Genomic DNA, 27013 nt, shown 5'->3' with positions numbered 1-27013 from the left:
TCAGATGAACGTGACCTCCTGAAACTCCATGGGTTTCCACAATTGGAGGGGGAGCTATTTGGATTTCTCATAGTACCAAATTCTTTATAATAGGGAGTGGTAGGTCCCCAGAAAGAAATTGGGGTACCATTTGGAAAGGGTGTTGGGCTATCACAAAACGCATATCTACCATATTAATCACTTTAAATATTTGCCAGAATATTGGTACCATCTAATTTATTTGACCATCCCCAAAACAAAGTTGTGACAACTATAAAAAAAGAAGTCACCATCATATCCCATACGCTGCCAGGACCTCGGTTTTACTGGTGCTTTCTTTGTCATGTTTCTTCTACCTATCCCTTCTTTCCCATTCTTTTTGTGTTTTTCCAAACCTTATTACCTGTTGCCTGAACCTGCCACTCCTTGGCTAGGCTGCTTGGGATGCAAGTAAGGGAAAACCCTAACTCAGCTGTTACAAACAGTTGTTTTAGGAGTAGAGTGGATGCTGTGATGTACTGCCTATATCCCTCTTCAGGCCGCACCGCGCTACATGTGGGATCTTAGTTCCCCGAGCAGGGATCGAACCCATGCCCCCTGCAGTGGAAACACAGAGTCTTAACCACTGGATCGCCAGGGAATTCCCCCTCTTCAGGCTTAAAGGGACTTATTTTCCCAGCTGCTGAGGGTGTTTCCTTCAGAGAACCTGCAGCTGTCAGCCCGTTTGGAAATGCTCTTTGCTGACTATAACTGTCTTCCCGAGTTCATGTTCCCTTCCTGGGAGCAGCCCATATCCAATGACTGTTTGTCACAAACATATAAGGGCCCAGCCTCCTCAGTCCGACTCAGAACAACTCTGCAAGACCATCTTCAAAGTTCCTTGTTGGGTTGACTGAGACCTTCACTGTGGTTACATCATAGCCCAACTTCTCCCTCTGCCACATCTTGCCGCCTTCTCTTTCATCTCACAGGTGTTGATCCCAGGTATACCTCATGACCCTTCTGTATGTTCATTGCCATCTCAGAGTCTGCTTTTTAGGGAATTTGATCTGCAACAAGAAGTGAATAAATCTTTCTCAGGTATCCCCTCAAATCTCACTGTGCTGCTGTGTCTTACGCACTCCCTTAAAACAGATTCCCGGTAGGGAGAACAGGACTGTCATGATTGGCTTAAACCAAATAGGATTTGCCTCTCGAGCAGGGGAAGGGATCAAACTCCCCTAATTCTTGTGGAGCGTGAATGAGAAATGAACAAAGCTGGGGCTCTACCAGCAGTGAAGATGCAAAGGGTGGATGTTGGCTTGGCAGCCAACAGTGTCTGAGGCATCTACTTCTGCCTCTAGATTTTCCTTCTTACTCATGGTGCCCTCTGCCATAGTCCTCTTCCTCAGAGACTGCTTTATTTCTCTCACTTTCATGCTTTTAAAAAACCCTAAATGTGTATCTACAGATCATATTATAGATACTTTCAGTCTTTTCATTTTATTTTTTCTTGCTTCAGCCTACCCAGAGAAACAACACATGCCCATCAGCCACAGGGGCTTGTTACTTACTGTTTTACTACAGAAGGGATTCTGGAAAAGAAGGAAAGGAAAAGAAGGGCAACCCTGGCAGGGTGGTGCAAATCAGGCTCTCCAGAAGCAGGTGTTTTTGACAACCCTAAGAGGCCATATTGCATATTCCTTGAGAATCACTTACCTGTAGGTTCTAGAATCAAGTGCGTAGCTTTTAGCTGCCCTTCAAGAACCTGCATAACTTGGCTTCAGTTTTCCTTTCCAGCTGCCTCTCCCACTGTCTCCCTGCATCAGCCGTCCCCAACTTTTTTGGCACCAGAGACCGGTTTCGTGGAAGACAGTTTTTCCACGGACCAGGGGTGGGGGGTGGAATGGTTTTGGGGTGATTCAAGCGCATTACATCTATTGTGCACTTTATTTCTATTATTGTCACATCGTAATATATAATGAAATAATTATACAACTCACCATAATGCACGATCAGTGGGAGCCCTGAGCTTGTTGTCACTTGTCACCCACTGACAGGGTTTTCTTTCTTTCTTTCTTTCTTTCTTTCTTTTTCTGCGGTACGCGGGCCTCTCACTGTTGTGGTCTCTCCCGTTGTGGAGCACAGGACACAGTCATTTCATTCACAGGACATATCATTTCATTTTTTTAAATTAAATTCCACATACGAGTGATATCATATGATATTGCTGACTTAACTTCACTTAGTATGATAAACTCTAGGCCCATCCATGTTGCTGCAAATGGCATTATTTCATTCTTTTTTATGGCTGAGTAATATTCCATTGTATATATGTACCACATCTTCTTTATCCATTCTTTGGTCGATGGACACTTAGGTTGCTTCCATGTCCTGGCTATTGTAAATAGTGCTGCAGTGAACGTTGGGGTGCAAGTATCTTTTCGAATTATAGTTTTCTCCAGATATTTGCCCAGGAGTAGGATTGCTGGGTCGTATGGTAGCTCTGTTTTTAGTTTTTTAAAGAACCTTCATACTGTTCTCCATAGTGGTGGTACCAATTTACCTTCCCACCAGCAATATAGGAGGGTTCCCTTTTCTCTGCACCCTGTCCAGCATTTATTGTTTGCAGACTTTTTGATGATGGCCATTCTGACTGGTGTGACATGATATCTCATTGTGATTTGCATTTCTTTGATAATTAGTGATGTTGAGCATCTTTTCATGTGCTTTTTGGCCATCTATATGTCTTCTTTGGAGAAATGTCTTTTAATTTTCTATTAATTTAAAAGAAAACACTTTTAATAAATGAATGACTTCCTATTGTTTGTACAAGGTTTAATACCTTTCCCACATGAGAGCTTAAATGAACGATTCAATACATCTAATTGTGTGATCTCTTAATGCTTATTTGAGGTGACATTTCTCACTATAGAATTAATTGCTCAAAGTATGATGATTCAACACCCATTCATCAAATATTTGACTATGTGCAAAGGCACTTTAGAAATACCAAGAGTTAACACCATGGGGTTTCTGCACTGCAGTTGCTCATACATGAAATGCTTCAAGAATTTACCAGAGACTATTGGCATTCAAGGATTCCACATTCTTTATTTTTGTGAGAAATTACTGAGGCATTTATTTGAATCTCAAAAGTTCTGATGCTCTGCTGGTAAGTAATGGGTCTTGACTCTCCAGCATCAAGATCTTGATAGAATTTTGTTTTCTATCTGGTAATGTTCTTGAAGTGATTGAACCTCTGTGTCTCTGTGGCAGTAAATTAGTGTGTGGTCACATCTAGAAATCACTCGACTCTACTGAAATGTGATCAGAAATAAAGCTAGGAATGCATATAAAATATGTGTATTTGACATTTTAGTGGTTTAGAAAGCCTTTTTGAATTCTGAGTGTCTGCTGAGTGACCCTATGGGTGGTGTGGTCAACGAGAGGTCACAGTAGACTGGAGGGGTCAGGAAAGCCATTATAGAGGTGAGGCTTAAGGTAGATTTTGAAGAAGAGAGATCAGTGTAACCAGAAACACAGAAGTGGGCCTGTGCATTGCAACAAGCCAGGAGCAGAACGGTAGTGATCCGTGGCCTGTTAGGAACTGGGCTGCACAGTAGGAGGTGAGCAGCGGGCAAGTGAGCGAAGCTTCATCTGTATTTACAGCCGCTCCCCATGGCTCGCATTACCACCTGAGCTCCGCCTCCTGTCAGATCAGTGGCGGCATTAGATTCTCACAGGGGCGTGAACCCTACTGGGAATTGTGCACGCAAGGGATCTAGGTTGCGTGCTCCTTATGAGACTCTGATGCCTGATGATCTCAGGTGGAGCTGAGGCGGTGATGCCAGTGCTGTGGGGAGCGACTGCAAACACAGACTATCATTAGCAGAGAGGTTTGACTGCACAGAGACCATAATAAATCAATTGCTTGCAGACTCATATCAAAACCCTATCAGTGGACTTCCCTGGTGGCGCAGTGGTTGGGAGTCCGCCTGCCGATGCAGGGGACACGGGTTCGTGCCCCGGTCCGGGAGGATCCCACGTGCCGCGGAGCGGCTGGGCCCGTGAGCCATGGCCGCTGAGCCTGTGCTCCGCAACGGGAGGGGCCAAGGCAGTGAGAGGCCTGTGTACCGCAAAAAGAAAAAAAAAGAACGGACCATGAGGCAAGTGGGGAAAGTACCTATATCTTATATGTTGCAGACAAACAGAAATTGGATCCACTCTGGCAGAGGGAGAGAAGGACCAGAGCAATGCAGGAAGGCTTCAAGCAGCCACTTGAAAAATATTACTGTAGAATCCCAATGCTGATAGCTCAGAATCTTTATTTGGTTTGGGCGTGTTAAACTCTTGTGGACCTTTGTGCGACTCTTGTAACTTTTCCTTGCGGCAACTTTTCTTTGGCTATTTACCAGGGTCAGAGAAAGGCTGATCCTTGAAAGGCAGATGGAACAAAAAAGTCCAACAGGATTTGACTAAATGAAGCCTTTGATTAGTTATCACTAACAGCACGATGCAACCCACGAAGGACTATTAACTCATTGTTTCTAAACTTGACTTGTTTTTGTACTTGGCTGGAGCCCTCATACCTCTGGCCAACAGCAGGGTTTCTGCATGTGCTCCAGCCTCCCTGAAGACCTCACAATGAGCCAGAAACTCTCGAGATCCAAGAAAGGTCTTTAGGAACAGGAGAAAGGGCATGGGTACAGCCAAAGGGAGAGGCAGCCTACACTGTGCACACACATACAGGGGATGTGTGTTAGCTGTGCCTCTTGCAGCTGGAAGCCCTTCTTTAGCTTCCGGGACTAATTTTCCAGCCCCAATCCTTGCTGTGATGCTGACGTCTGGGTTGATTACAAGAGAGTAAATGAAAGCTTTTCCTCTCCTCCAACACATCCTTCTGTGACTTGAAACATGTGACAAGGCTGTTACCTCCAGCAGATGCTTTCTGGATGAATCAGCATTCTAAAAGGCAGAGGCCCCGGGGATGTGCCAACATCAACAGAATCAGCAAGGATTAAGGGGAGAGTGGGGAGACGGTATGATGGATGAAACCTTCTGCAGGGGGTCAGTTGCACAATCTCCAAAGTTGGCAGCCCTAGAATCTTGTTCGGAATAAAGGGTGAAAGGGCCCGAACTGTCTCCACAGGGCCTTGAGCAGACCCCACTGGGCCAAGGACTGGGGTCTTCTTTGGGCAATCAACATCATCACAGTTGGATGCAGGTACGTATCTGGGGATAGTCTTTTGGCAAAAACATCCCAGTCTCACACGAGTTACACTCCTTTTCAAATGCATAGCCTCTGGAATACCAATCGATTTTTTCCTGTTGCCACATTAAAGTATTCCTGCTTCAGAAGTGCTCTGGCCCACTCCTCTGCTCCTCTCTTAGGCTGCCACAAACCGAGTTATGACCCAAGGTGAGGGCTTTGAAGTTATGAGACTCAGTCCTAACAGGATTGAGATTTAACTACAGGATCTAACTGATGTTTCCTTACTGGGTTCCATTTTCTGTCAGCCTCTAGAACTGGGTCATGTTCCCTTGTACAAGTTCTATCCTTCCTTTCTACAAGTTTTATCTGGCAAAAAAAAAAAAAAAGGCCTTTTCCCCCTTGGGACTCAGATGTCCCTTGTCAAGATACGGAAGCTGATGTTTGCTATGTCTTCCTTCACTCTTCCCTGTTTGACTTGTATTCTCCAAGCCTCTTTTTCCTTTTCTTCCTTTTTCTCCAGTGTCCTCAAGGATCTCATCCACTGCAGTGACTGACTTCCGCTTTCACCTCCATGCAGGCGTTTCAAATCTATACCCCTCTCCTCCTCTCTCCTACTGAATTTCAAATTACCTTAGCACTAGACAGTCCCCACGTTGTTGGTTCCCCCCATACAGCAATCTTCACATGTTCTAAACTAAACTTATTTTCACCCCACACTCGCTCCTCACCTGTATCAGTCTGAGTTCAACCAGAGAAGCAGATATAAATTGCGTTAAGTCCAATATGAATTTGTTACAGGGAATCGCTCTTCTGCAGTTGTGGGCGCTTACTAAGCAGTCTCTCTATGGCTGTTGTCTCTGAGTCTAATGCTGGAGCTTGAAGTTCATGGAGCAGGCAGTAGGGAAGGAGGATGTAACGTGGAGTGGGGGAGATCAAAGGTAGGTTAGAACCAACAAGCACAAGCTAGAGCCCCATGAGGAAGAACTGGAACTCATGTTCTTATTGCCTCTGACCTTGGCCGTGAGCATCTCCAGCGGGGGCTCTTCATCACACAGCAAAACACATACACCTGGCCTCGGAGTTGAAGAAGCCGAAGGAGGATCAGGGGAGGGTAGAGCGGTTGCAAGCCCAGCTGCTGCTTCACACCAACGAGGTAAGTCAGCAAATCGGCAACATGTGTGAGCTACAAAATGGCCACTGCTTCTCTTCCAGCCTCCAAATCTCCCGAGAATCTCCCTTAACTGGAAACAAGAGAGTGAATTCTGGGAAATGTAGCTCAGCCTAACCACGTTGACGCGTCACGAAGCCATTAAAATCCACCCCTAGTCAACTTGGCATCCATACACATCTCCTTAAAGTATACTTAATATCTGAATCAAGACAATGCCAAAGCTCTCCTTCTGCCTAGCGTTATACAACTATTCCACATACAACCAAAAAATGCTAACCCTTTCCCCAGAAGAGAATACAAAGGTCCTTTTTTTTGTCCTTGGTGATGTTCATTCTTTTCCTTTGATATCTTTGAGATATAAAATATTATTAATATATGTCACATTAGATGATAAGGAGATGAGAAAAGAAAGAAAACATCTAGTTTATATATATACAAACATATCTATTAAAATTAGGAAGAAATACAACTATTGCAGTCTGTCTCTGCGAGGGTCAAATGGTCACAGCTGATATCTATAACTACCTTCCCATAGTCTACCATTTTGTATTCATTTTTGCTGTCAACAAGCACCTCAGCTGCTGGTCGTGGTTCTTTGTTTGGTGAAGTGTCGCAAACTTTCATTCTTGAGGGTTCTGGGATATTAGCAGCCCTGCCTGAATTGGGTTGTTGTAATTTTCTGTTGACGTCTATCATAGGACATGGGAGTATTAAGAGGGACTCTTAAGGATTTCCTGCTTTCCAGAAAAGCAGGAAATGGGGGTACCCATTGTGTGGCAGTAGCAACACAATTTCTTCCTGATAATCACCTCTCAGGATTCATCACCCTAGTCAGACAGGAACCCCCTTCTCTGCCTGTTCATTCAGTGGCACAAGGCACCCAGAGTGTCTGGGCAGCAATCCTAACTCCCATTTCAGTAGAATCATTGTTGGGTGCCTTGGTGGAAGCATTCCTCTCTTTGGAACTCAGACCTCTAGACAAGCAGAGCCTATGTATCACAGGGATGGGAAATAACATTTTGCTAATAAATCACTGGAGGTAATAGCGAACGGTGCCGCTCCCATTTCCACGGCTATGCTCAGGGATCTATGAATATTGGCTATGGGATCAACAGCATCATGTATTGGATGGCAACTCAAAGCATATACAGCCTCCAGGACGACCTTGCCCAGCCCTGCAAGGTGTTGCCACTTAGCTGTGCGTTAGCCCTGTCTTCAAAAGGCCTCTCCACTTCAATCAGGCTGCTTCAGGATGATAGGGAACGTGGTAAGACCAGTGAATTCCATGAGTCTGAGCCCATTGCCTCACTTCATTTGCTGTGAAGTGAGTTTCTTGATTGGAAGCAGTGCTGTGTGAAATACCACGATGGTGGGTAAGGTATTCCATAAGACCACAGATGACAATTTGGGCAGAAGCATGTGGACAGAGAAGGAAAATCCATATCCAATATGTCTATTCAAGTAGCCAGGTAGACTACTCATAATCCTGCCTACTGGGAGGATTCCCCCTCACTGCTGTTCTTTAGGGCTGTGAGAGAGTAGGGCGGCAGTGCTGCCATACTCCACTTTAAGGCAGTACCTACATGCCAGGCAGAACTATCTGAGGTTTTTCTTCCTCGGTCAACTGGCCATTGGGAACGCTCCACCAGGCCAGAGATGGGGGCTGGAACACAGAAGGTAATGTAGCAGAAGTAGGGGCCATAAGTATATGGGCCACTTCCTAATGCAACTTATGCCTTCCAGGCCTGCACGAGCCTGATTACCTATGTATCACTTCCATTTGATGGTGGAGTGCTGCTATGAATACCCAGCTGTATGGCTTGGCTAGTTGGACAACACTAGTTCAAGATGAGTGGCTCAGGCTACATGGTAACTTGGTGGTCCACAGTTAAGCATTTCATCTCTAGGAAGGCCCAGTAACAAAAAGCCAAAAGTTGATTCTGAAAAGGGTCGTAGTTATCCACCAAGGATGGCAGGGATTTGCTGCAAAGTTTTAAGGGTCGGATCTTGCTTCACCTAGAGGGGCTTGCCAAAGACTTCAAACTGCGCACCAGTACATCTCCTGGGTCACATGGCCCAACTGACAGAGCAGCTTACAAAGTGGCCCAGACATATGACAGGGTCTTCTCTTGTTCTGAGCCCCACTCAAAACTAGCATTTCTTAGGTCACATTCATACAATGTCTAACCAAAGAGGAAAATAAGAGGAATTCTTTCAACCGGGCTTTGTTTTAAAAGTCTCTGAGCGAACCTGCTGTATTTAAAAAAAAAAAAATTGTCGCTGAGCGAGCCTCTGATTGGCCAGCCTGAGACCTGTACTTACCCCTCTAATTACAGTGGCCTGGGGCTCAAGTTCTACTGACTCAGCCTGATTGATGGAACCACACCTATGACGGAGATTTGGAGTATCTGTGGTCGGCAGATCCCTCCAAAACCATATGAGCAGTTCCTCAAATGATGTTTTTCTGGAAATTCGTCACCAAGCCCTTCTCAGAGGTGAGATAAGGCTCTGGTAAACCCTTTTCTCTGGAGAAGTCTCTGAGCATATTTCAGGAGGATTCCCCTTCCCCTCTCCCTGCCAGAGCAGGAGGGGGCTTTCTTGGACCTTCACCATGAAAACCTGGTAGGGTTCTTGGAGTTAAAGCCTACAGCAGTGTGGGAGTCTCTATGACTTCAGCCCCCGGGAGTTTCTCACTCTCCCTATTAGTCCGCACTCAGTCCTCAGCAATCTTTCTAAATTGCCATTTCAGTGTTCCTACCAATGTATGGCTCCCGCACATCTTCTGCTCCAGGTAAGCAGATCTCAGCTGCGGCTGTCTGGATATGCCTGTCTTTCCAGATAGTGATGGGTGGTGATTTGCCCTGAAAACTCAGTTCCTTGTTGAGTCTGAGAAAAGTCATGGATTTTTCTGTTTGCCCAGCTTTATCTTGTTGTCAGGACAGGAATGATCACTTCCAAGCCTGGCCACTGAAACTGAAAGGCATTAATTTCATTTTTGAATCTCTGCATTCTTACATTTCTCAATTCTCTGTGTGACCCCCTATTGCTACTTTATAAAAGCATTCTTCTTGAATCTTTTACTGAATACACCAAAGAGATATTTTCTAAAACTGCTTTCCCTTTTCTGTAGCTGATTATTTTCACAAACAAGGTGTTTTTCCTTTGAATCTTTAGAGTCAAAGCATTCCCTTTCCCTTAATGCTGCAGAATTTTTTCATCCCTTAGAGCTTGTGTTGTTTCATTCTGAATATTTATTCTAGAAAGGGGAGAAATCTCTTTAAGCCAGGGGATTGTAAACAGATACCATTCTTGGACTGCCATTAGCTTTTTTTCATCTTGATCTTGAGCACTCTTACCTTAACCCTCTCGGATCTAGATTTTTAACAGATACCAGAGCAAAAGTACCAGCCCAATTCACCCTACCCTTCTGGCATTCATTTAGCATGATTCCAGTAGACTGAGGTCAGATCCTATATATAATAGTTTGCATCTGCTAATCCCAGGCTCGGACTGGGAAATTTTGAAAAACAGTCCTTCGCCACAGATAGCTTGAGAAGCACTGTCTTAGGTTGCATCACTCCTGAGTGTCTCCTCTACTTTTATTCTACTGCCAACCATTTCCCAAGGTACAGTGAGCCACCAATGTTCCCCTTAAACTTCCGGTCCTTTACTCTGGAGGGGTGTGGGAAGAGAAGAACTGGTTTGCGAGGGTGGGGGGATGAAGAGGTGTGGGAAGATGGCAGCGGCACATGGAGGGAAGGGCCTTGACTGACGTGCTCAGGAAATCTCTCGCCTGCAGTAGGTAGGGGGCTGCCAGGTTCTCCTTCAATGGCTTCTCGGAGTCTACAAGTTCAAGGAAGAAAGTGGAGGGGCGGGGAATCCTGGGACTCCTTTTCCTTCCTTCTCCACTGTGGGTCATTCTGCTCTGAGTCAGGGGCAAAGGCTGTGCTGTTTAATCCAGCCTCCTCCACACTGTACACGGTGGAAAGACACATGCCCCACACACACCCGTGCCAGACCTTGAGGGCTGTGTTCCCTTCTCACCTTCGGCGCTTTGCCCAGCGCTTGGAATGCTTCAGAGGACAGAACAGGCACTGTCAGCAGCGCCCTGAGGTGCCTGGGAAGTCTGTCGTAGCCTGTAGGCAACTAAGTATGGTAGGTACTACTGAGAAGCCACGTTTCCCATACTCTGCATCTGTGCGGTTGGATTTTGAGATCTAATGTAGGGCATCGTATTTATGCCTATAGAGATGCTTGGAACATATTTCTTGCCTATCTTTGTGTCTCATGCCAACAGCATCTTTTCCCAATTCATTAGTAGTTAGGACCAGCAGGACAGGAAGAGATCAGAGGTCTGTGGCCCTCCCTGAGTGGCTTCTCTTCCTGTTTCCATCCACTCATTACCCCATCTTCTGGGTTCAGTTGTTTGGTAGATTACGAATCTACTCAACCATCCTCTTGTCTACCAAGATATTGTGGGATGGATGGATAATCTCTTCTAAGCTTCCCTCTGCCCTCATCCCTTCTACCAGAGAGGCCTGGTAATAATAATTATTATAATAAATAAAAATAGTTATTATAACTATTATTATAATTATTATTCTAAATCTGATTGGAATTTGCTCTAAAGTAGCAAAGAAAGCAACTCCTAACATCGAATGTGGTGTTGCTTGTAATTCAGCCGGATTCAGGGGCTAGGAGAGAGCCAGGTGTTCCTTGTCAGCCCAATAATAGAATGTGTGCCGCGTTTTGTGAGCAAAGCTTGCTTCAGAGATGATATAGGAAAGGAAGGCCACTGGACAAACCAACCCGGACCTAGAATTTGGGGTGCCCATTAACTTTTACTCATGGGCCTACAGCAGTGGTCCTCGACTGGGGCCAATTTTTCTGCCAGAGGACATCCGGCAGCTTCTGGAGACATGTTTTGGTTGTTACAACTGAGTAAAACGAGGGCTTGCTACTTGCTCTCTGGGGCATAGAGGCCAGGAATGCAGCTAAACATCCTTCAGCACACAGAGCAGCCGCCCTCCCCAACCACGAATCCAGCCCCAAATGTCAACAGTGCCTGGGTTGAGGAACACTGGCCTAGAATTTATCCCGTCGTAAAACCTGCACCACTGAGCATGGAGGCACAACATTAATCCATCTGCTCAAACGCCAGGCCACATCCCTAAAGATTCTAGTTTCATTGCTCTGGGGTCGAGTCCAGATAGGGTATTTCTCTAAGGCTCCCCCAGGTTACTCTTGTGTGTGCACAGGATTGAGAACCACTCCCTGGAGAGTCTGGTGTGATGGAGGCCACAGAAGAGCCTGACCTCCCTCATTGTCCTGTGATTAGAGGGTTATTGAGGGGTTGTTGGATCCTTGAAGAGGTAGCAGTAGTGGAGAAACCCGCAGGAGATGGAGAGAAGCTCCCCAGGCACTGGGGGGGATAAGATGGAAGTTCAAGGCAGAGGTTTTTGTGAGAATTGGGAAAAGAGCACACCATCTAGATTAAAAAAAAAAATCGAAAACCTCTGGGTGGATTTTCCCAAGGCCCTTAGCCTAGCTAACAGACCAGACTGCTGAGGCGAGGAGAAAGCTGCCCTTCCACAACGAACATGGCCTCTGCCAAGGCACAGGCTTCTTGTGACCCCAGAGGCAGCTGGATTTTGGCACCCACTTGCCCCTTCCTCCGGGGCCATCGTGCAGTGCCCATACTACACGACCAAATGCAGCAGCCCTAGTTGGAATCTGCCTTAGCTAAGATCTCCTTCGGTCAGGAAAGGGGCGAGGTCCTGCCTTAGGGGTTTACCAAAAAAAATAAATAAATAAATAAATAATTGAGAAAGCCTCGAAGAAGAAACCTGATCCGTCCTGCAGGCACCTAGAAACCCTATCCTGACGCCAAGCCACAGGGTGGAGGCTCCAGGCTGATCGTGGTGTCCTAGGAGTGATTGCGAACAATCCAGGAAATGGGGAAATCTGGTTGCAGTAAACTACAACAGCTGGATTCCCGAGGCTGTGGGTGAGACGGGGAACTTTCTGGGCCTTGTGCTCGTCCATCAGCCGACCCTAGAAAGAGTACTTCAAGCCCCATCCCAAACTGCAGTGCAGCCGGCACGAACTCTTGATTCATTCCCTTGCAAAAGAGAAACCAAAAAGCCGTAGCAAGGACGTTGGCGCCGGCAGAGCCACACACCTAAGTTCAAATCCCCGCTCTGCCCGTAACCATGAACCTGGGCAAGTTTCTAAGCGTCGTTCCTTCTTGGATAGGATGGGCATAATGACGCCGAACTTGGGGCGTGGTCCGAAGGGTCAAACCCGCGAACTTGGCGATAATAACCTGCCGCGGTGGGCCGTTCTTGGACCCCCTCGGTTATCCCTTCTCTTTCCGTGTGACTCACGTAGCTTTCTGCACAGATGACCTTGTGGTAGGGGCCCCGGATCTGGGAGGTGTTTGGGCCACCAGTGTGTGTATTCGTGGTGAAAGGGCGCGCAATCGGGGAACAGAAAGATATTTTAGGATAATCTGGTTTGCTAGGGCACGCCCCTGGCGCGCTCAGGCCCCCAGAGCGGGTGCGGGAGTGTCAGCCCCGCTTCCAGAAGAAGCGTTCGCGTCCGGGCACCAGGAGGGGAGAGCCGACTGTCATCCCGTCGCCGGGCGCCGTGAGCTGGAGGACCCTCTGCGCCTGGGGTTCCAGGGGGACCAATCAAACCCCCGTTGGCGCTGGAGGCGACCAGGAGAAGTTTGGCCGCGGGTTACTTTCTCACCCCGCCGGAGTTTTGCCTCTCACACAGTTGCCTGCGTCCAGGGACCAGGTGGCTGGCAGCTCATCCTGGAAGGAGCCCCTACCGCCTCCCACTCGAGGCCCCAGGCCACCCCTTGGGGCTGCAGGGCACGAGCCACAGTAAAAGACTCTCGTGGAAGGCCCGGGCGGAGCCTCTCCCGCATCCCCCAACCCCCCCTGCTGGGGATTCCGAGAAAGTCTGCACCTCCGGGAGAGAGGTGCCAGCTGAGAGCGGTGACATGTGGCAGGCGCTTGGTTAGCCCCAGGGAAAGAGGACTACACACGCGGGCTCTGCTAGACAGGGGGTGTGGCTTCTTGTTGCTGGGGGGCGTGGTCTGTAGCATCTAAGGGGACCCTGGTACTTATTAGGACTCTTCTGGTGTGGACAAAACCTTCTTTGGAGATGCCCTTTAAAAAGCTCCAGCTGACTCCCTCATCGGAGAGTCTTAAGATAGCAAAGAGCTTCGGGGGAGCTGGGGAACATGGATGCACCCCTGTCGCCCCGGAGAGGAAATCCATGGACACATTTTAGTTTAGTGTTAATGGGAAAGTGGGTGACGTGGCGGGCAAATATCTGGCTTTACTTTCAACACTGTGGGTGGTTTAAGTCTGGGGTCTGAGAAACGAACCTACCGAGTTCTGGGTGAAGGATGGAGGGGGGAGGGTTCCCAGATAGCATGCTTGGGAGATGTAGGGATGGCTGCTGGAAATTCCTTGCACATCCCCTTATGAATGAATGAATCAAACGTGTAAAGTGATACACAGGAACATTTGCGTTTTGAACTGCTGTAAGTGCTAAGCTTTTTGGTAGGAACTGATTCAGGGCAAAGTGGAAAGGAGACTTTATCCTCTGTGCCAGGCAAGTGCCAGCCCCCTGTTTCCCGGGCAGGTTAGTGCCCCCACCCCCCAAGCAGGAGTCGGGTTAATATGAAGGTAGAGGGGAGGGGGAAGCCAGTACTGGACAGGGTGCAGGGGGAGAAGTTGAGAAGCTAGAAGCAGCCTTTCCTGCTGAACTGGGAGGCGTCTCTAAGCCGCCTGTACATCTGTCTGGCAGAGCCTTCCTCAGTCAAGGGGCCTCTTCTCTCTTTCCATTTGACCTTCCTCCCCTCCCTCACCCTGCCCTCTGCTCTCCTTCCCTCAGCTTCTACCCTTATACAGCATAGCTTGCTGCCAGGACCCAGCCACCCACAGAATCGTGGATTTCCAGCTTGGGCGCTCACTACTTTTGGGAACTGGCCCTGGCTGGCCCAGCTCCCTCTGGCACCAGCCTGCAGGCTTCCCCCAAGTTGGCACATCCCAATGGGGTCTTTCAGGAAATGTGCTCTGCTAGGGCTGTTGATTCCAACGGAGGATGTTTCAGTCCAAGCCAGAGGTTTCGGAAGGCTGGTGGGGGGAGACTCTCTAGGCCTGTGGGTCCTGAGGCGAATCATGTCAGCTGAGTTCACCCTAAGTGCTGGGTGACAGAGAGATTTTGAAGATCATTTCAGAGGCAGTCTCTCAGCGAGTGGACATTGTGTCTCTGGTAAGAGGCCTGGAAGCAGGAACCTCTGAAAGAGGGAGATGGGAATCTAGGGCCCCATCGGCATCTCCCCTCCCCCACTTATATAAACATCTGAGATTTAATAGCAAATCTGTCAGAGAGAGAGTAAATCATTCCCATTCCCACTTCTAGAAGGTCTCTGGAGTTCTTCCATCTTTGAATCTGATGCAGCTTTTCTGGCTCTCTGATTTATTCTTTGCGGCCTAGCAAAGACGCAGTGTCTATAAAAACCCACATGAAATGTATGGAAAAGTCATAGCAAAGTTGTCTGTGTTGGATTGCGTTTGTATGCCTATAAGATAGTATTCTTACTCTGTTCTTTGGTTTTGCTTTTATTGAGGTATAATTGACATATAACACATTAGTTTCCCGTGTATAACATAGTGATTCGATATTTGTATGCACTGCACAATGATGACCACAATAAGTCTAGTTACTATCGATCACTGTACATAGTTACAAAATTCTTTTTTCTTGGGATGACTTTTAAGATCTGCTCTCAATACAGTATTATTAACGATAGTTACTATGCTGTACATTACATCCCATGACTTATTTATTTTAAAGCTGGAAGTTTGTACATTTTGATCCCCTTCACCCATTTCGCCCACTCCCCACTCCCCCACCCCTCTGGCAACCACCAGTCTGTTCTCTGTATCTTTGAGCTTAGGTTTTGCTTGTTTGTTTCATTTTTTAGATTCCACAATATATTAAGCGAGATCATACGGTATTTGTCCTTCTCTGACTTATTTCACTTAGCATAATGCCCTCTAGGTGCATCCATGTTGTCACAAATGGCAACGTTCCATTCTTTTTTTATGGCTGGATAATATTCCGTTGTATGTGTATACCACATCTTCTTTATCCATTCATCGGTTCATGGACACTTAGACTGTTTCCATAACTGGGCTCTCGTGAATAACGTTACAATAAACATGGGGATGCAGATACCGCTTTGAGATCCTGTTTTCATTTCTTTTGGATAAATACCTAGAGGAGGGATTGCTGGATCATATGGTAGCTGTATTTTTAGTTTTTTGAGGAACCTCCATACTGTTTTCCATAGTGGCTGCACCAATTTACATTCCCACCGACAGTGCACAAGGGTTGCCTTTTTTCCGCATTCTTGCCAACACTTGCTGTTTCTTGTCTTTCGGATAATAGCCATTCTGACAGGTGTGAGGCGCTGTCTCATTGTGGTTTTGCTTTGCATTTCCGTTTTATTATGTTCTTAAATGAACTCTTTTTATTTATTTATTTATTTTTGGCTGCCTTGGGTCTTCGTTGCTGCGCGAGGGCTTTCTCTAGTTGTGGCGAGCGGGGGCTACTCTTCGTTGCAGTGTGCGGATTTCTCATTGCAGTGGCTTCTCTTGTTGTGGAGCACAGGCTCTAGGCGTGCGGGCTTCAGTACTTGTGGCACGTGGGCTCAGTAGTTGTGGCTCGCGGGCTGTAGAGTGCAGGCTCAGTAGTTGTGGCGCACGGGCTTAGTTGCTCCGCGGCATGTAGGATCTTCCCGGACCAGGACTTGAACCTGTGTCCCCTGCACCACCAGGGAAGCCCTGAACTCTTGAAGCCTCATTTACATCTGAGATTTTGGAGGTTCACTGCACCTCCTTCTGCAAGCAAGGCTGAAGATGGAGAATGAACGCCATGGCCAACTAAGAAAGGCTCCATGAATCTGATGCCTGGAGAAAACTGGTAAAGTAGTGTGGTTTCACCAGCCAGGAAAACCGAGTGGGGTTGGCTAAAAGCCAAACCAGAGCACACCAGCCAAAGCAGTCTTTTAAAATGCCACATTTGGAGATAAGTATTAGGAACTGAACACCTGGCTCAGGATATACAATTAAAGTCACATGAGGAGCAGGTTAGGCTAGATATTTCTATTTGGGTTTAAAACATGTAATCAGCTGACAAAATTCCTCTGCATTAAAAAGGAAAATGCTGGGGAGAGCAGGGCATTTTCAACTGGCATTTTCTTATTGATAACACTTTCATACAATATCCTGCTATTACTGTTTCTCATTTCCCAGATTTGTGAGCTGAAAGAGACACCAGAAACCATCGCTAAAGCACCGTCTTCAGACCTTCCTCACACCATAATTGAAATATTGCCCTTTGCTTTTCGGTGATTTCTATAACATTCTCACTTTTAGTCTCTCTTATAGCAACTCATTCTACTTTTTATGGCCAGATACTGCTCTTTTAAGTACAGTTTTACTTCAGTACTGGTTTCTTTAAACATTTTATTTCTAATTTTTAAAATTGAGGCAACGTTAGTACTGTTTTGATCACATTGCTCTCCTACGGAAAAACATAGAGCAGGACTTACCTGGTGGTGCAGTGGTTAAGAATCCGCCTGCCAATGCAGGGGACACGGGTTCGAGCCCCGGTCCGGGAAGATCCCACATGCCGCGGAGCAACTAAGCCCGTGCACCACAACTACTGAGCCTGCGCTCTAGAGCCCACGAGCCACAACTACTGAGCCCACATGCCGCAACTACTGAAGCCCGCGCGCCTAGAGCCTGTGCTCCGCAACAAGAGAAGCCACGGCAATGAGAAGCCCGCACACCACAACAAAGAGTAGCCCCCACTCACCGCAACTAGAGAAAGCCCGTGCGCAGCAACGAAGACCCAACACAGCCAAAAATTAAATAAATAAATAAATTTATTAAAAAAAAACAGGCCAGCTGCCCACAGCCTAATTTTCCAGTCCTTCTCTCCTGGCTTCCTAAAATCTGGCTAAAGTAGACTACCTGTTTTTATAGACCTGGAGTCCCATTTTCCCTCTTTTTGGTGATTACTGCTTTCTGCACCTGGAATGCTTCCCCGCAGCCACATGTGTGTCTAAATTCTGCCCATTGTCCAGCGACACCCCCCAGTTCGATGAAACTTTTACTTGATCCTTTGATTGGGAAGCTTCTGCCTTCCTTTAAACACCCATGGTGTTTCATATCTCTCTTGTGATATTTATCATACATGCCATACCTTGCAATGAGCTATGCATTCCTTTACACTTGTAGATTCTGAGCTCATGAAGGAAGGGCACTGCTCTGTCTTACCCCTCTGTATTTCCCACGGTGCCTAGCCAAGACCCTGGAGCCAAGTGGATATTTGTACTTATCGAGTTAATAGTTCCCTGCAACTCGGGTGACAGACCATTGGCCAGAAGAGCTGAGAACACGCGTGCAGGTAAACAGGGCTTGTGCCACCATGAACCTACATACACAGGGACGATGCCTTGCTGGCTGTAGAGGTTTGCTTTTAAATCCGTGAACACCCTCCCTTTGAGCAATAACCTTCTCCGCTGGGGGTTGTAAGATGAGAGACACTGCAGCCACAAGCCGGAGTTTGCATTTATTATTTTTGTTGGCCGCTTTGCTAGAGCCCCTTCCAAAGGGGTTGAATGGTTTCCTTAGTCAACGCAAATATGTGTGCTACATCAATTCCCCTTTCAGAGAATGCAACTCAAATGGGTAATTGAAAGTGAAGATTGAGTTTCACGAGAAGAAGGTTGACTTGCCAGGTTGTAACGTAGTCTGAAATTCTAGCAGCCAAATTATGATCGATACCCAGGTTAAGGATTCATTTCCAAATAGCAGTGTGAATAATCGCCTTGCCTGGGTTCCAGTTCATAGGGAATTTCTCAAGCCAGCCCTTCAGTTCTTTTTTTTTTTTTTTAACTTTTATCGGAGTATGGTTGATTTACAATGCTGTATTAGTCCTCAGTTCTTGCTTGTGTAATTTCTTGACTGTCGGCTTTTATTGGCCATTGTTTATGGCGTCTTTTAAGCCTGGATCTTTCTCTTGGATATATGAATTCTGCCTTCTCTCTTGGAACCTTGGCTCTATCCAGAGACTTTCTTGTTAAAGTGGACATGGAAGGATGGAGTGCATGGGATACTAGGATGAAAAAGGTAGGGAATTCCTTCTGTCAATAGCTTTCTGTCTTGTGGGGAAATAGACACCAGGTTATCCATGGGGGTAAATATTATAACACAGATGGGTCGACAAGCCCTGTGAAGCACAGAGAGGAGCCACGCAGGAACCCTGGGCCCGGAGATTGCAGAGTGATGTTGAGCAATGCCGATGCCAGTGGCAGTGACAACTACAGGCCCAAGGAAGGTTAATGCAGGGTGTCTCTGGGCTTCCTTCTCTAAGAACACTTTGAAATTGGAAACAAAAATCTGTGTGGGTGTTCTTTTTCTGGGGAGAAGGCCCTATCCCAATTCAACATCACTCCTCACCAGATACTTCTGTGAATTCTGTGAGAGAATGTGCACTTAATGGGCACAAAAGTCAACATAGAAAGTACGATAAAGTTGCCAGAGTAGGGGAGCTTTGAACCAATGATCAGGTGGCCTCCTGAATTATAACCAGCGGTACAACTTCCCATTCTCCTCATTTAAAAATCAACACCAAACAAAACAGTCATAATCATAGGATCTTTAGTGGATATTTGTGGGTTGGTTGAATGATTGAGGTAATTGTGACAGGGAATCAACACATTCTATTTCAATATCCCTGCAGGATTTAACCAGAATTTCCAAGCTGCTAATCCCCAAAGAGAAAGAAATGCGAGGTATCAGAGGCAATTTGCAGGACTCTGAACGAAAGATCCATCTGGACAGGCAACAAGTTGGGGCATAGTTAGTTGCTGAGGCTCTTGAATTTCAAATCACCCTAGGACAATCTTCTAGGAGACTTAGAAACACCAGGGACTTTGGGGGGAGGGGGCAGGATTTTTCAGATAAAAGATTTAAGGATAAAGCTTCTTTGAGAGAAAAGTCACCGGTAGCTTTGCTAAGCTCCCAAGTTGCCCAGATGATAATTGGTTGCACCTGGGTCTTATGGGCACGCTCTAGCCTCAGAAACTTCTGGAGTCATCATTCCCGAGCTGAGTGATTCACTGCCCCGTAATCCTTAGCTCATACTGGATGCCTCTTTATACGTTGTTCTCCAGGGAGAAGATAAATGGGTTTGGACATGGTGGTTTGGTGTTGTAAATTGAGTATATTGGTTTTAAAGCTTTTTTTTTATGAGTAATAGATCCAAATATAGAATTTGGGGGTGGACTTTCTGCCTTGGCCTTGAAAGATCGTTGCCCTGTTTCTTCTGCCCTGCTCTTACAGTGACCTGTTGTGTGATGGGTTCCATGCTGTTCCCCCTGTTGTCACTGGCTCTTTGCAGCGTCTGCCCAGTTATGGCTGATGAGCATCTATCTCTTCCATACCGAGCGCAGCCCAGGACCCTCTGCTGAATGCCTCTGGCCTGCCGCTAGCTGTGTGGGTGGCTGAGCTGATGACCCTACCAGTCCCAGGGATTCAAGAATGTTCCAAAACACTGGTTAAATGAGGGCCACGGGGCAAGCGAGAATTGAGCCGAGCTTTGGCAGGCCCCTGGTGGAGGGGTGAGGAAGCGGTGGCCTGGCCACGTCCCCGGCCTTCCAGACTCTGCCCCCAGTGTGGCCGTTCCCTCTAGGAACTCTGACAGACTTGTTGCCACTGACTCAGCATTTGCCACACAAAGGCTCCGGTTCCTTTAAATATCTGAGGTTGAAATCCTGTTTCCACTTCGATTCGAAGTCCGCTTTTCAAAGAGGAGGGTCATACTGTTTCACCAGGAGCTACTCACGGACCCGACGGCCTCAGCCACGTGGGCAGGCACTGGGGTCTTGTTCATTCTGTGCCCTTGTGGCCGAGCAGGGAGCCTGGCCCCCGGGGGACTCTCGGTGGGTCTCGGTGAAATCTGCAAGGGAGCACACCTCTGACCGGGACTGACCTGCTGATGGGTGTCTCGGGCTCTATCTAGATGCCCACAGGAGCTTCTCATCCACATCCAGACTCCCCAGCATGGGCCACCTAATTCATGTGGCATCTCAGTCTGGGAGGGCGCCCGAGACGGAACTCCCCACGTCTCAGTGATGAGTCTCTGAGGTTCAGCGAGTGGAAGGGATTTGTCTGGGGTCACACGGGGAGTTAGAAGCAGAGCTGGCCTTAGAACTCAGCCCCCCGACTCCAGGATTCCCTTTCCTCCACAGGCAGGGACAGAGTTCAGTTTCTGAGCGGCCACTACACATTAGGCATCGGGCCGGGCACCGGGGATAGGCAGGCAAGGATCAGTGGCACCTCGGGCACTCACAGAGCCGCGCCCTGGTGTATTTCCGCGTGGTTGTTCATACCAACACTTGGCTGCAATCCCAGAGTCTCACGCCCGGGGCTGCTTGGGTGTTCCTCAGGGTTCTGAGAAGTTGCTGCCCCAGAGCTAGCCCTTGCCCCGTCTTGTCGAGGTCCCAAAGGATCCCTCTCTATGCCACTTGCTTTGAGCACCCCAGCTGATATGTCATGCTGTTTCCCCATTTAAACCACTTCAGTGAATTGTAGTATATTCAGAGTTGTGTATCCATCACAGTTTTAGAACATTTTCATTACCCGCCAAAGAAACTCCACACCCTTTAGCCATTGCTCCCCACCCCCTCTCCGTAGCCTTAGGCAACTGCTGAAGTACTTTCTGGCTCTATAGATTTTCCTGTTTTTAACGTTCCATATAAATGGAATCACACAGTATCCTTTCGTGTCTGGCTTCTTTCGCTTAGCATAATGTTTTTAAGATTGATCCATATTGTAGCAGGTATCAGTACTTGACTCCTTTTTTATGGCTGAATTATATTCCATTGTATGGACAAACCACATTTTATCTGTTCATCAGTTGACGGACATTTGAGTTGCTTCCACTTTGGGGTTATCACGAGTAATGCTGCAGTGAATATTCATATACAAGTTTCTGTGTGGACATATGTTTTCATTTCTCTTGGGTAGATCCTTAGGAGTGGAATGGCTGGGTCATATGGTAACTCTGTGTTTAGCCATTTGAGGACCGGCCAGTCTGTTTTCCAAAGTGACTGTACCCTTTTACATTCCCCCCAGCAGTGTGTGATGGTTTTGATTTCTCTACATTTTTATCAGCTCTTGAGATTATCTGTCTTTTTGGTTAAGTGATGTCATGAAAGCTCAGTTCATTAACAGCATCCACTCGAGGCTTGAGTGACAAAGCAGTGTCTGTGCTGCTACCCTCTCACTGCTGGCTGCAGGGCACGGCTAGTCCATAAGGTACCTTTGGGTGGATTAGAAAAAGATGCCTTGTCTAGGCACGTGTAATGCGTGGGCACAGGGCTTGGTCAGGGGACAGACTTTGTGCTGAGTAGGAAGAGGATAGAGAGGCAGGCCCAGAACTCAAGACTTAAAGTGTGAGACCCCGCCTGCTCTTTGGACGGGTGTGATGGTGGGTGCTGTGGTGTAGACAACTCCCTGGACACCCATCTGTGCTGCAGCCCTGGGTGTCCGTAGCTCAGCCCCAGGTGGGAAAGAGCTATGGGCGCCATGTGCTCTGACAGCTTGCTTCTATTAAAAAGAAAAACAAAACAAAAAGCTGTGCTTGTGTGTCAGCGGCATCCTCGCAAGCTTGAATCCTTGGGTCACCTGGGAGCCTAGCAAGCAAGTCAGAAGCTCAGGCCCCACCCGAGACCTAGTGAATCAGCGTATGCATTTCTACAAGGTCCCGCAGATGATTCTTATACACAGTGAAATTTGAGAAGGACTGGTCCGCTGGGTGAGTTCAGCCCTTTGCCAAGACGGAGTGGCTGGCCTGTTTATAAGGGCCGCCCAATAGCTGTCCTCCCTCCTCTCTCCCTTCTTCCCTTGGCTTTGCCGTCATCATGGCATCTTCTAGACTTCCTTTCCTAAGTCCCCGACATTCCTGAGATAAGCGTGTACAGACTTTTGTTTTCTGCTCCCTCTTCTAACTCAAAAACAAACCCAACTCTTCGGGGTGCACTCGACTTCATCTCCTTTGAAGTCCTCCTGCCTGGAGTGCGGCCAGCAGTAGCAAAGCACATCTTCGGTGATGGGTAACAGGGTCCTCACATGCCTTTGCCCAGCAGCTCAGCTGCAGCTTAGAAATAACTGCAGCTCTTTAAGAAAGGCCACACAGGGCTTCCCAGGTGGCGCAGTGGTTGAGAGTCCGCCTGCCGATGCAGGGGACACGGGTTCGTGCCCCGGTCCGGGAAGATCCCACGTGCCGCGGAGCGGCTGGGCCCGTGAGCCATGGCCGCTGAGCCTGCGCGTCCGGAGCCTGTGCTCCGCAACGGGAGAGGCCACAACAGTGAGAGACCCCCGCAGAGCAAAAAAAAAAAAAAAGGCCACACGAGTGTGATTAGGGCGGTCCCTGCCTCTCTAGCAAAACCCTGTCCTGGGATTGAGAATTTCTGCAACTGATCAACCCTTAAAGACACAGGGGCAACACATCTTTGTGCCAGAGACCGACGCCGCCGGGCTTAGGGAGAAGGCAGCCCCTTGGAGGATGGGTGAGAATGACACCAATGGGGAAGTCTTAAAAAAAAAAAAGCAAGTTATGAGCTTTGGCCCATTTCTCAGTTATTCTTGTTTGTAAGTCATAGCCTAATATATTGGGTTGGCCAAAAAGTTTGTTCGGGTTTTTCCATAAGATGGTATGGAATAACCCAAACGAACTTTTGGGCCAACCCAATATCTGGACAGGCTTCATCGGGATTACCCAGGGAGTCTGGTGAGATGAGGTTTCCCTGATCCCCCCTCCCCTGTGTGTCTTGCTTTGGCAGACCTGGGGTGGGGAGAGCAGCAATCTGTGGTAGGGGTCTGCAAACTAAGTCTTGCCAAGCCACAGAGCACCCCAACTCCTGGTTTTATATGACCAGTGAGCTAAGAATGGTGTTAAAATTTTCAAATGGTTGAAAAAAATCAAAAGGAGACTACTTCGTAACACGTGACAGTTATCTGAAATTTAGATATCAGTGCCACTGGAACCCAGCCACACTCATTTGTTTGGGTGTTGTCTGTGGCTACTTGGTGATAAGTGGCTGAGTTGAGCAGTTGTGACAGAGAACATATGGCCTGCAAAGCTGAAAGTATCTACTCTCTGGCTCTTGACAGAAATAGTTTGCCAACCCCTTAATTAGGGCCTTGCTACTCAGAGTATAGACTGAGACCTGCTTGGCCTGGGAGCTCTACAGTCATGTAGAAACCAGACCTATGAAATCAGAGCCTCCCTTTAACAAGATCCCTAAGTGTTTGTGGCTCCTGCGCCTTCACCATGGTGCTCAGCTCAGGACTCGTCTCGGCCTTAGTCAGGGGGTCTTTTAAGATGCCTAGGCCCGCATGCTATAACTAGCCCTGTACACATTTATCTGACAGATAACTGGGTGTTTCATTCTCTCTGTTTGAGGCTTGGTAACCTCCTGATAGCCTCTAGAAACTGGGACCCTGTTTATTCTCACCAATTCTTGGCCAAGGCCTAGGGTTCTGATCCAAAGCTGTAGGCAGACTGGCCTTGGCTACCTCCTGAGACGTCCTGGATGCTGCATGGGTTTCTGGACCGCAGGCTCGGGGCTCTCCAGACCTGCTGCCATGCCACAGTCCTGCTATATGGTGTGGCCTGAAGCCCTTCACTGCCCCTTACCCCGATCGCTGCTGAGGCTTTGACTTGGCTATCTGTCTCTTGCTGGTGGCTGTTCCTTCAGGAGCCTGTGATCTTTCTGCTGGTCAGGACCATCCCTAGTAGAACATTTTCCCAAAGTGGCTTCCTTGAAGCGCTGCTTCCCAGAGAGATTCATAGATGTTCTATGGGCAGCAGAATGCATGGCAAATAAGTTCCGTAGGTTTCTTTACTGCAGGATGGCTCAGGGTCATCGATATGCTAACGTAATTGTTCCCCTCTGGGAGAGAACAAATAACAAGGACCACAGAATCTGAAAGCGTGGTCCTCAGACCACCGGCAACAGCAGTACCTACAAACTTAATAGATGCATAAATTCTCTTGCCCCACCCCAGAGCTGTTGAATCAGAAGCTGGGCCTGGGGGAAGGTAGGCCAGCAACCGTGTTGTAACAAACTCTCTAGGTGCTTTTGATGCCCGCTCGAGTGTGAGAACCACTGGTGTGGACATTTCCAAGTTATTTTCTCACAGCATCTTAATAGACTAGTGTTTCTTATTTGTTGATTTTAGAGGGAACTGTGTTTCGGGTTTCAGCACAGGTCCTTTGGGAAGATGACATTGAATTGCCTGAAGCATTTACTGGTGGCAGTGAGCACTGCAGGCTATAAAGAGGGGAGAGAACGAAAAAAAAATCTTTGGGTAGCACCATCTGTCCCACTTCTGGCCTGCTAGGCAGTTCTGTGCCTACTTGGTTAAAAGAAATTTCCTCCAGTTGAAAGCTACCAACGTTTGGTTGTTGTAAACGTGTTCTTTGCAACGTTTTGTGTATTAAAAGGTGAAGAAAGCTGGGAGCAGCCATTGGGATGTATTTCTCTCCTCCTCTAAACATTGTCTCCGTTCAGAATACTCTTCTTTCCTCTTCTGCAGAATTTCCTCGTGCAAATCCCAAAGCCATCTTTCCAGGTCAGTGAGGTCCAAGTGGCTTTTGCTGGTGCCCTTGCCCACAGTGAGTGGCCCTCTTTCTGTCCATGGAAAGTCTCAGGAAGCTTTCAGATCTGAGGAGGTGGTTTGTCCCCAGACAGAGCCTCTTAGCCCAGGGTAGCTGTGCGTTCCGTCTCAGAGCTCAACTCCCTCCCTTTCATTCTAGAACTTTCTCCGTTGCTATCAGGGCCAGTGGTGTCACAGCCTTGGACCTGCAGGTGAACGCTTTTCATTTCTTTGCCGTCAGAGAGTTTGTCAATGGTGTGCTGTCACTTAGTTTGAAAATCCCAGTGGCAGTGAGGCTCGAGCTTGAAGGTGAGAGGAATCCCCCGGGTTCTGCTGCCCAGATCTTTTCTGTGTCTTTGTTTAAATGGAGGTGAGGCAGCTTCTCGATGTGGTTTCGCCTTCTGAGCAGAATTGTAAAGAAGCAGAAGCACCACGTTTGCCAGGAGACAGAGGTGATGTGATGGCCTCCCAGTGTGAATATGGAGCAAGAGAGAGCTCGAATCCAGCCTCAGAGTCTCCCTCAGCCAGTGCCTCGATCAGGAACCTTCTGCTGAAGGAAGGCCTCGCTGCAGCCTCGCTCCCTTCTTGGATTTTGACTGTGTCTCAGTTGACCTCTGTGGAGGACAGTTGAGCCTTTGGAAGACCATATACGCTGTTGCTTTTGTTCCGCTGTCTGGTTTTACTTTAAAGGCTAGACCTTTTTTGGTTCTGACTGTGTTGAATGCCAACAGTCAGCCTCCAGGGCTTCGGGAATGCCCTTGGTGGGAACCGGAGTTGGCATTTGCTGAGGGCCTTTGCTTTGTGCTGATCTCCACAGAGTTAGGTGCCTTTTTCCTGTTTTGCCTCTTTTCTAGCTTTAGACGATGAGCCGAAAATTAAATAACAGAAGGAGACTAAACTGGGAAAAAAAAAATTTCCCTTGGACAAGAGTAATGCCTTCATTTATAAAAGTTATCCTTTTAACTTTCTTTTTGTTAGCCGTGTAAAATATGACCAAAATTAAAATGGCACAAGCCACATGCTGTCTTAATTGTCTCTGCTAATTCAAGGCGGAGGGCCTGGGGACGGTGGGTACCACCAACTCTGCCTAAAGTTGTCCCTATAGGGTCTTGTGCAAAAGAGCTTGAATGGAGGATGGAGCATCCTCTCAGGTGAAGCAGCTGTAGAAGCAAGGACATCTCTGAGACCTCATGCCTGGCGGGGGTCAGTCACTCTCTTACCAGTCCCCCACCTTACCACTATTATTTTCTTTTCCTGGATGAAATAAAGTTAAAAGTGGAGGAGTAGCCTTAATGGGGAAAGAAATTACATAAAGCTGAGGTTTGGATGCAAAAGAGGGAGGAAGAGTCCCCAGTAGGATGGAGCCACGGTAGCCAGCGCTATGTTTATTGAGTTTCCTCCCTTCCCTGCCTCTCTTCCCCAGTCTGTCATTGTGACTGCCTCCCAAATGAACCACCTGCACCTTATCTTAGAGTCTTCTGGGGGCATTCACACAAATAATGGCTCAGCTGGAACTTCACCCAAGATTCAGAGTTCTTTCTTCTGCTGAATTGATGCCTGCTGAATAGAGCTGTCTAGGTTAGGAAGCGAACTGTAAGGCAGACTTCTACGAGGAAGCTTGAGGAGTGTTTCAGTTAGCTATTGCTGTGTGAGAAACCATCCTAAAACTTAGTGGCTTAAAGCAGCAACCACCATTTATTTGTCCATGGTTCTGCAGTTTGGGCAGGGCTCAGTGGGGATGGTTCATCTCTGCTTAGTGTGATGTTGGCCGGGCCAGCTCATATGGGGCTGGCAAATCCAAGATGGCTCCCCTCCCATGTCTGGCACTTCATCTGGGATGACCCGAATGGCTGGGACGGCTGGGCCTCTCTCTCTACCTCTTTACAGTCTCCTATTCTCTCTGTCCCT

At 47.6% G+C, this 27013-nt stretch overlaps 1 protein-coding gene across 1 annotated transcript in view; it reads left to right on the top strand.

Moving 5' to 3' along the window:
• The first annotated feature begins 12556 nt into the window (after nucleotides 1-12556).
• Nucleotides 12557-27013, top strand: part of SRPX (sushi repeat containing protein X-linked) — a 100183-nt gene continuing 85726 nt past the window's right edge. Inside the window, exons 1-4 of the mRNA XM_024764572.1 lie at nucleotides 12557-12566; nucleotides 12735-13369; nucleotides 16685-16779; nucleotides 25266-25414. Coding sequence (XP_024620340.1) covers nucleotides 12557-12566; nucleotides 12735-13369; nucleotides 16685-16779; nucleotides 25266-25414 — 889 coding nt within the window. The remainder of the gene's footprint in view (nucleotides 12567-12734; nucleotides 13370-16684; nucleotides 16780-25265; nucleotides 25415-27013) is intronic.

Source organism: Neophocaena asiaeorientalis, unplaced genomic scaffold (genome assembly GCF_003031525.2).
Source record: "Neophocaena asiaeorientalis asiaeorientalis breed wild unplaced genomic scaffold, Neophocaena_asiaeorientalis_V1.1 scaffold870, whole genome shotgun sequence".
In the NCBI taxonomy this organism is placed as follows: Eukaryota; Metazoa; Chordata; class Mammalia; order Artiodactyla; family Phocoenidae; genus Neophocaena; species Neophocaena asiaeorientalis.
This window is presented reverse-complemented; position numbering and strand designations above follow the sequence as displayed.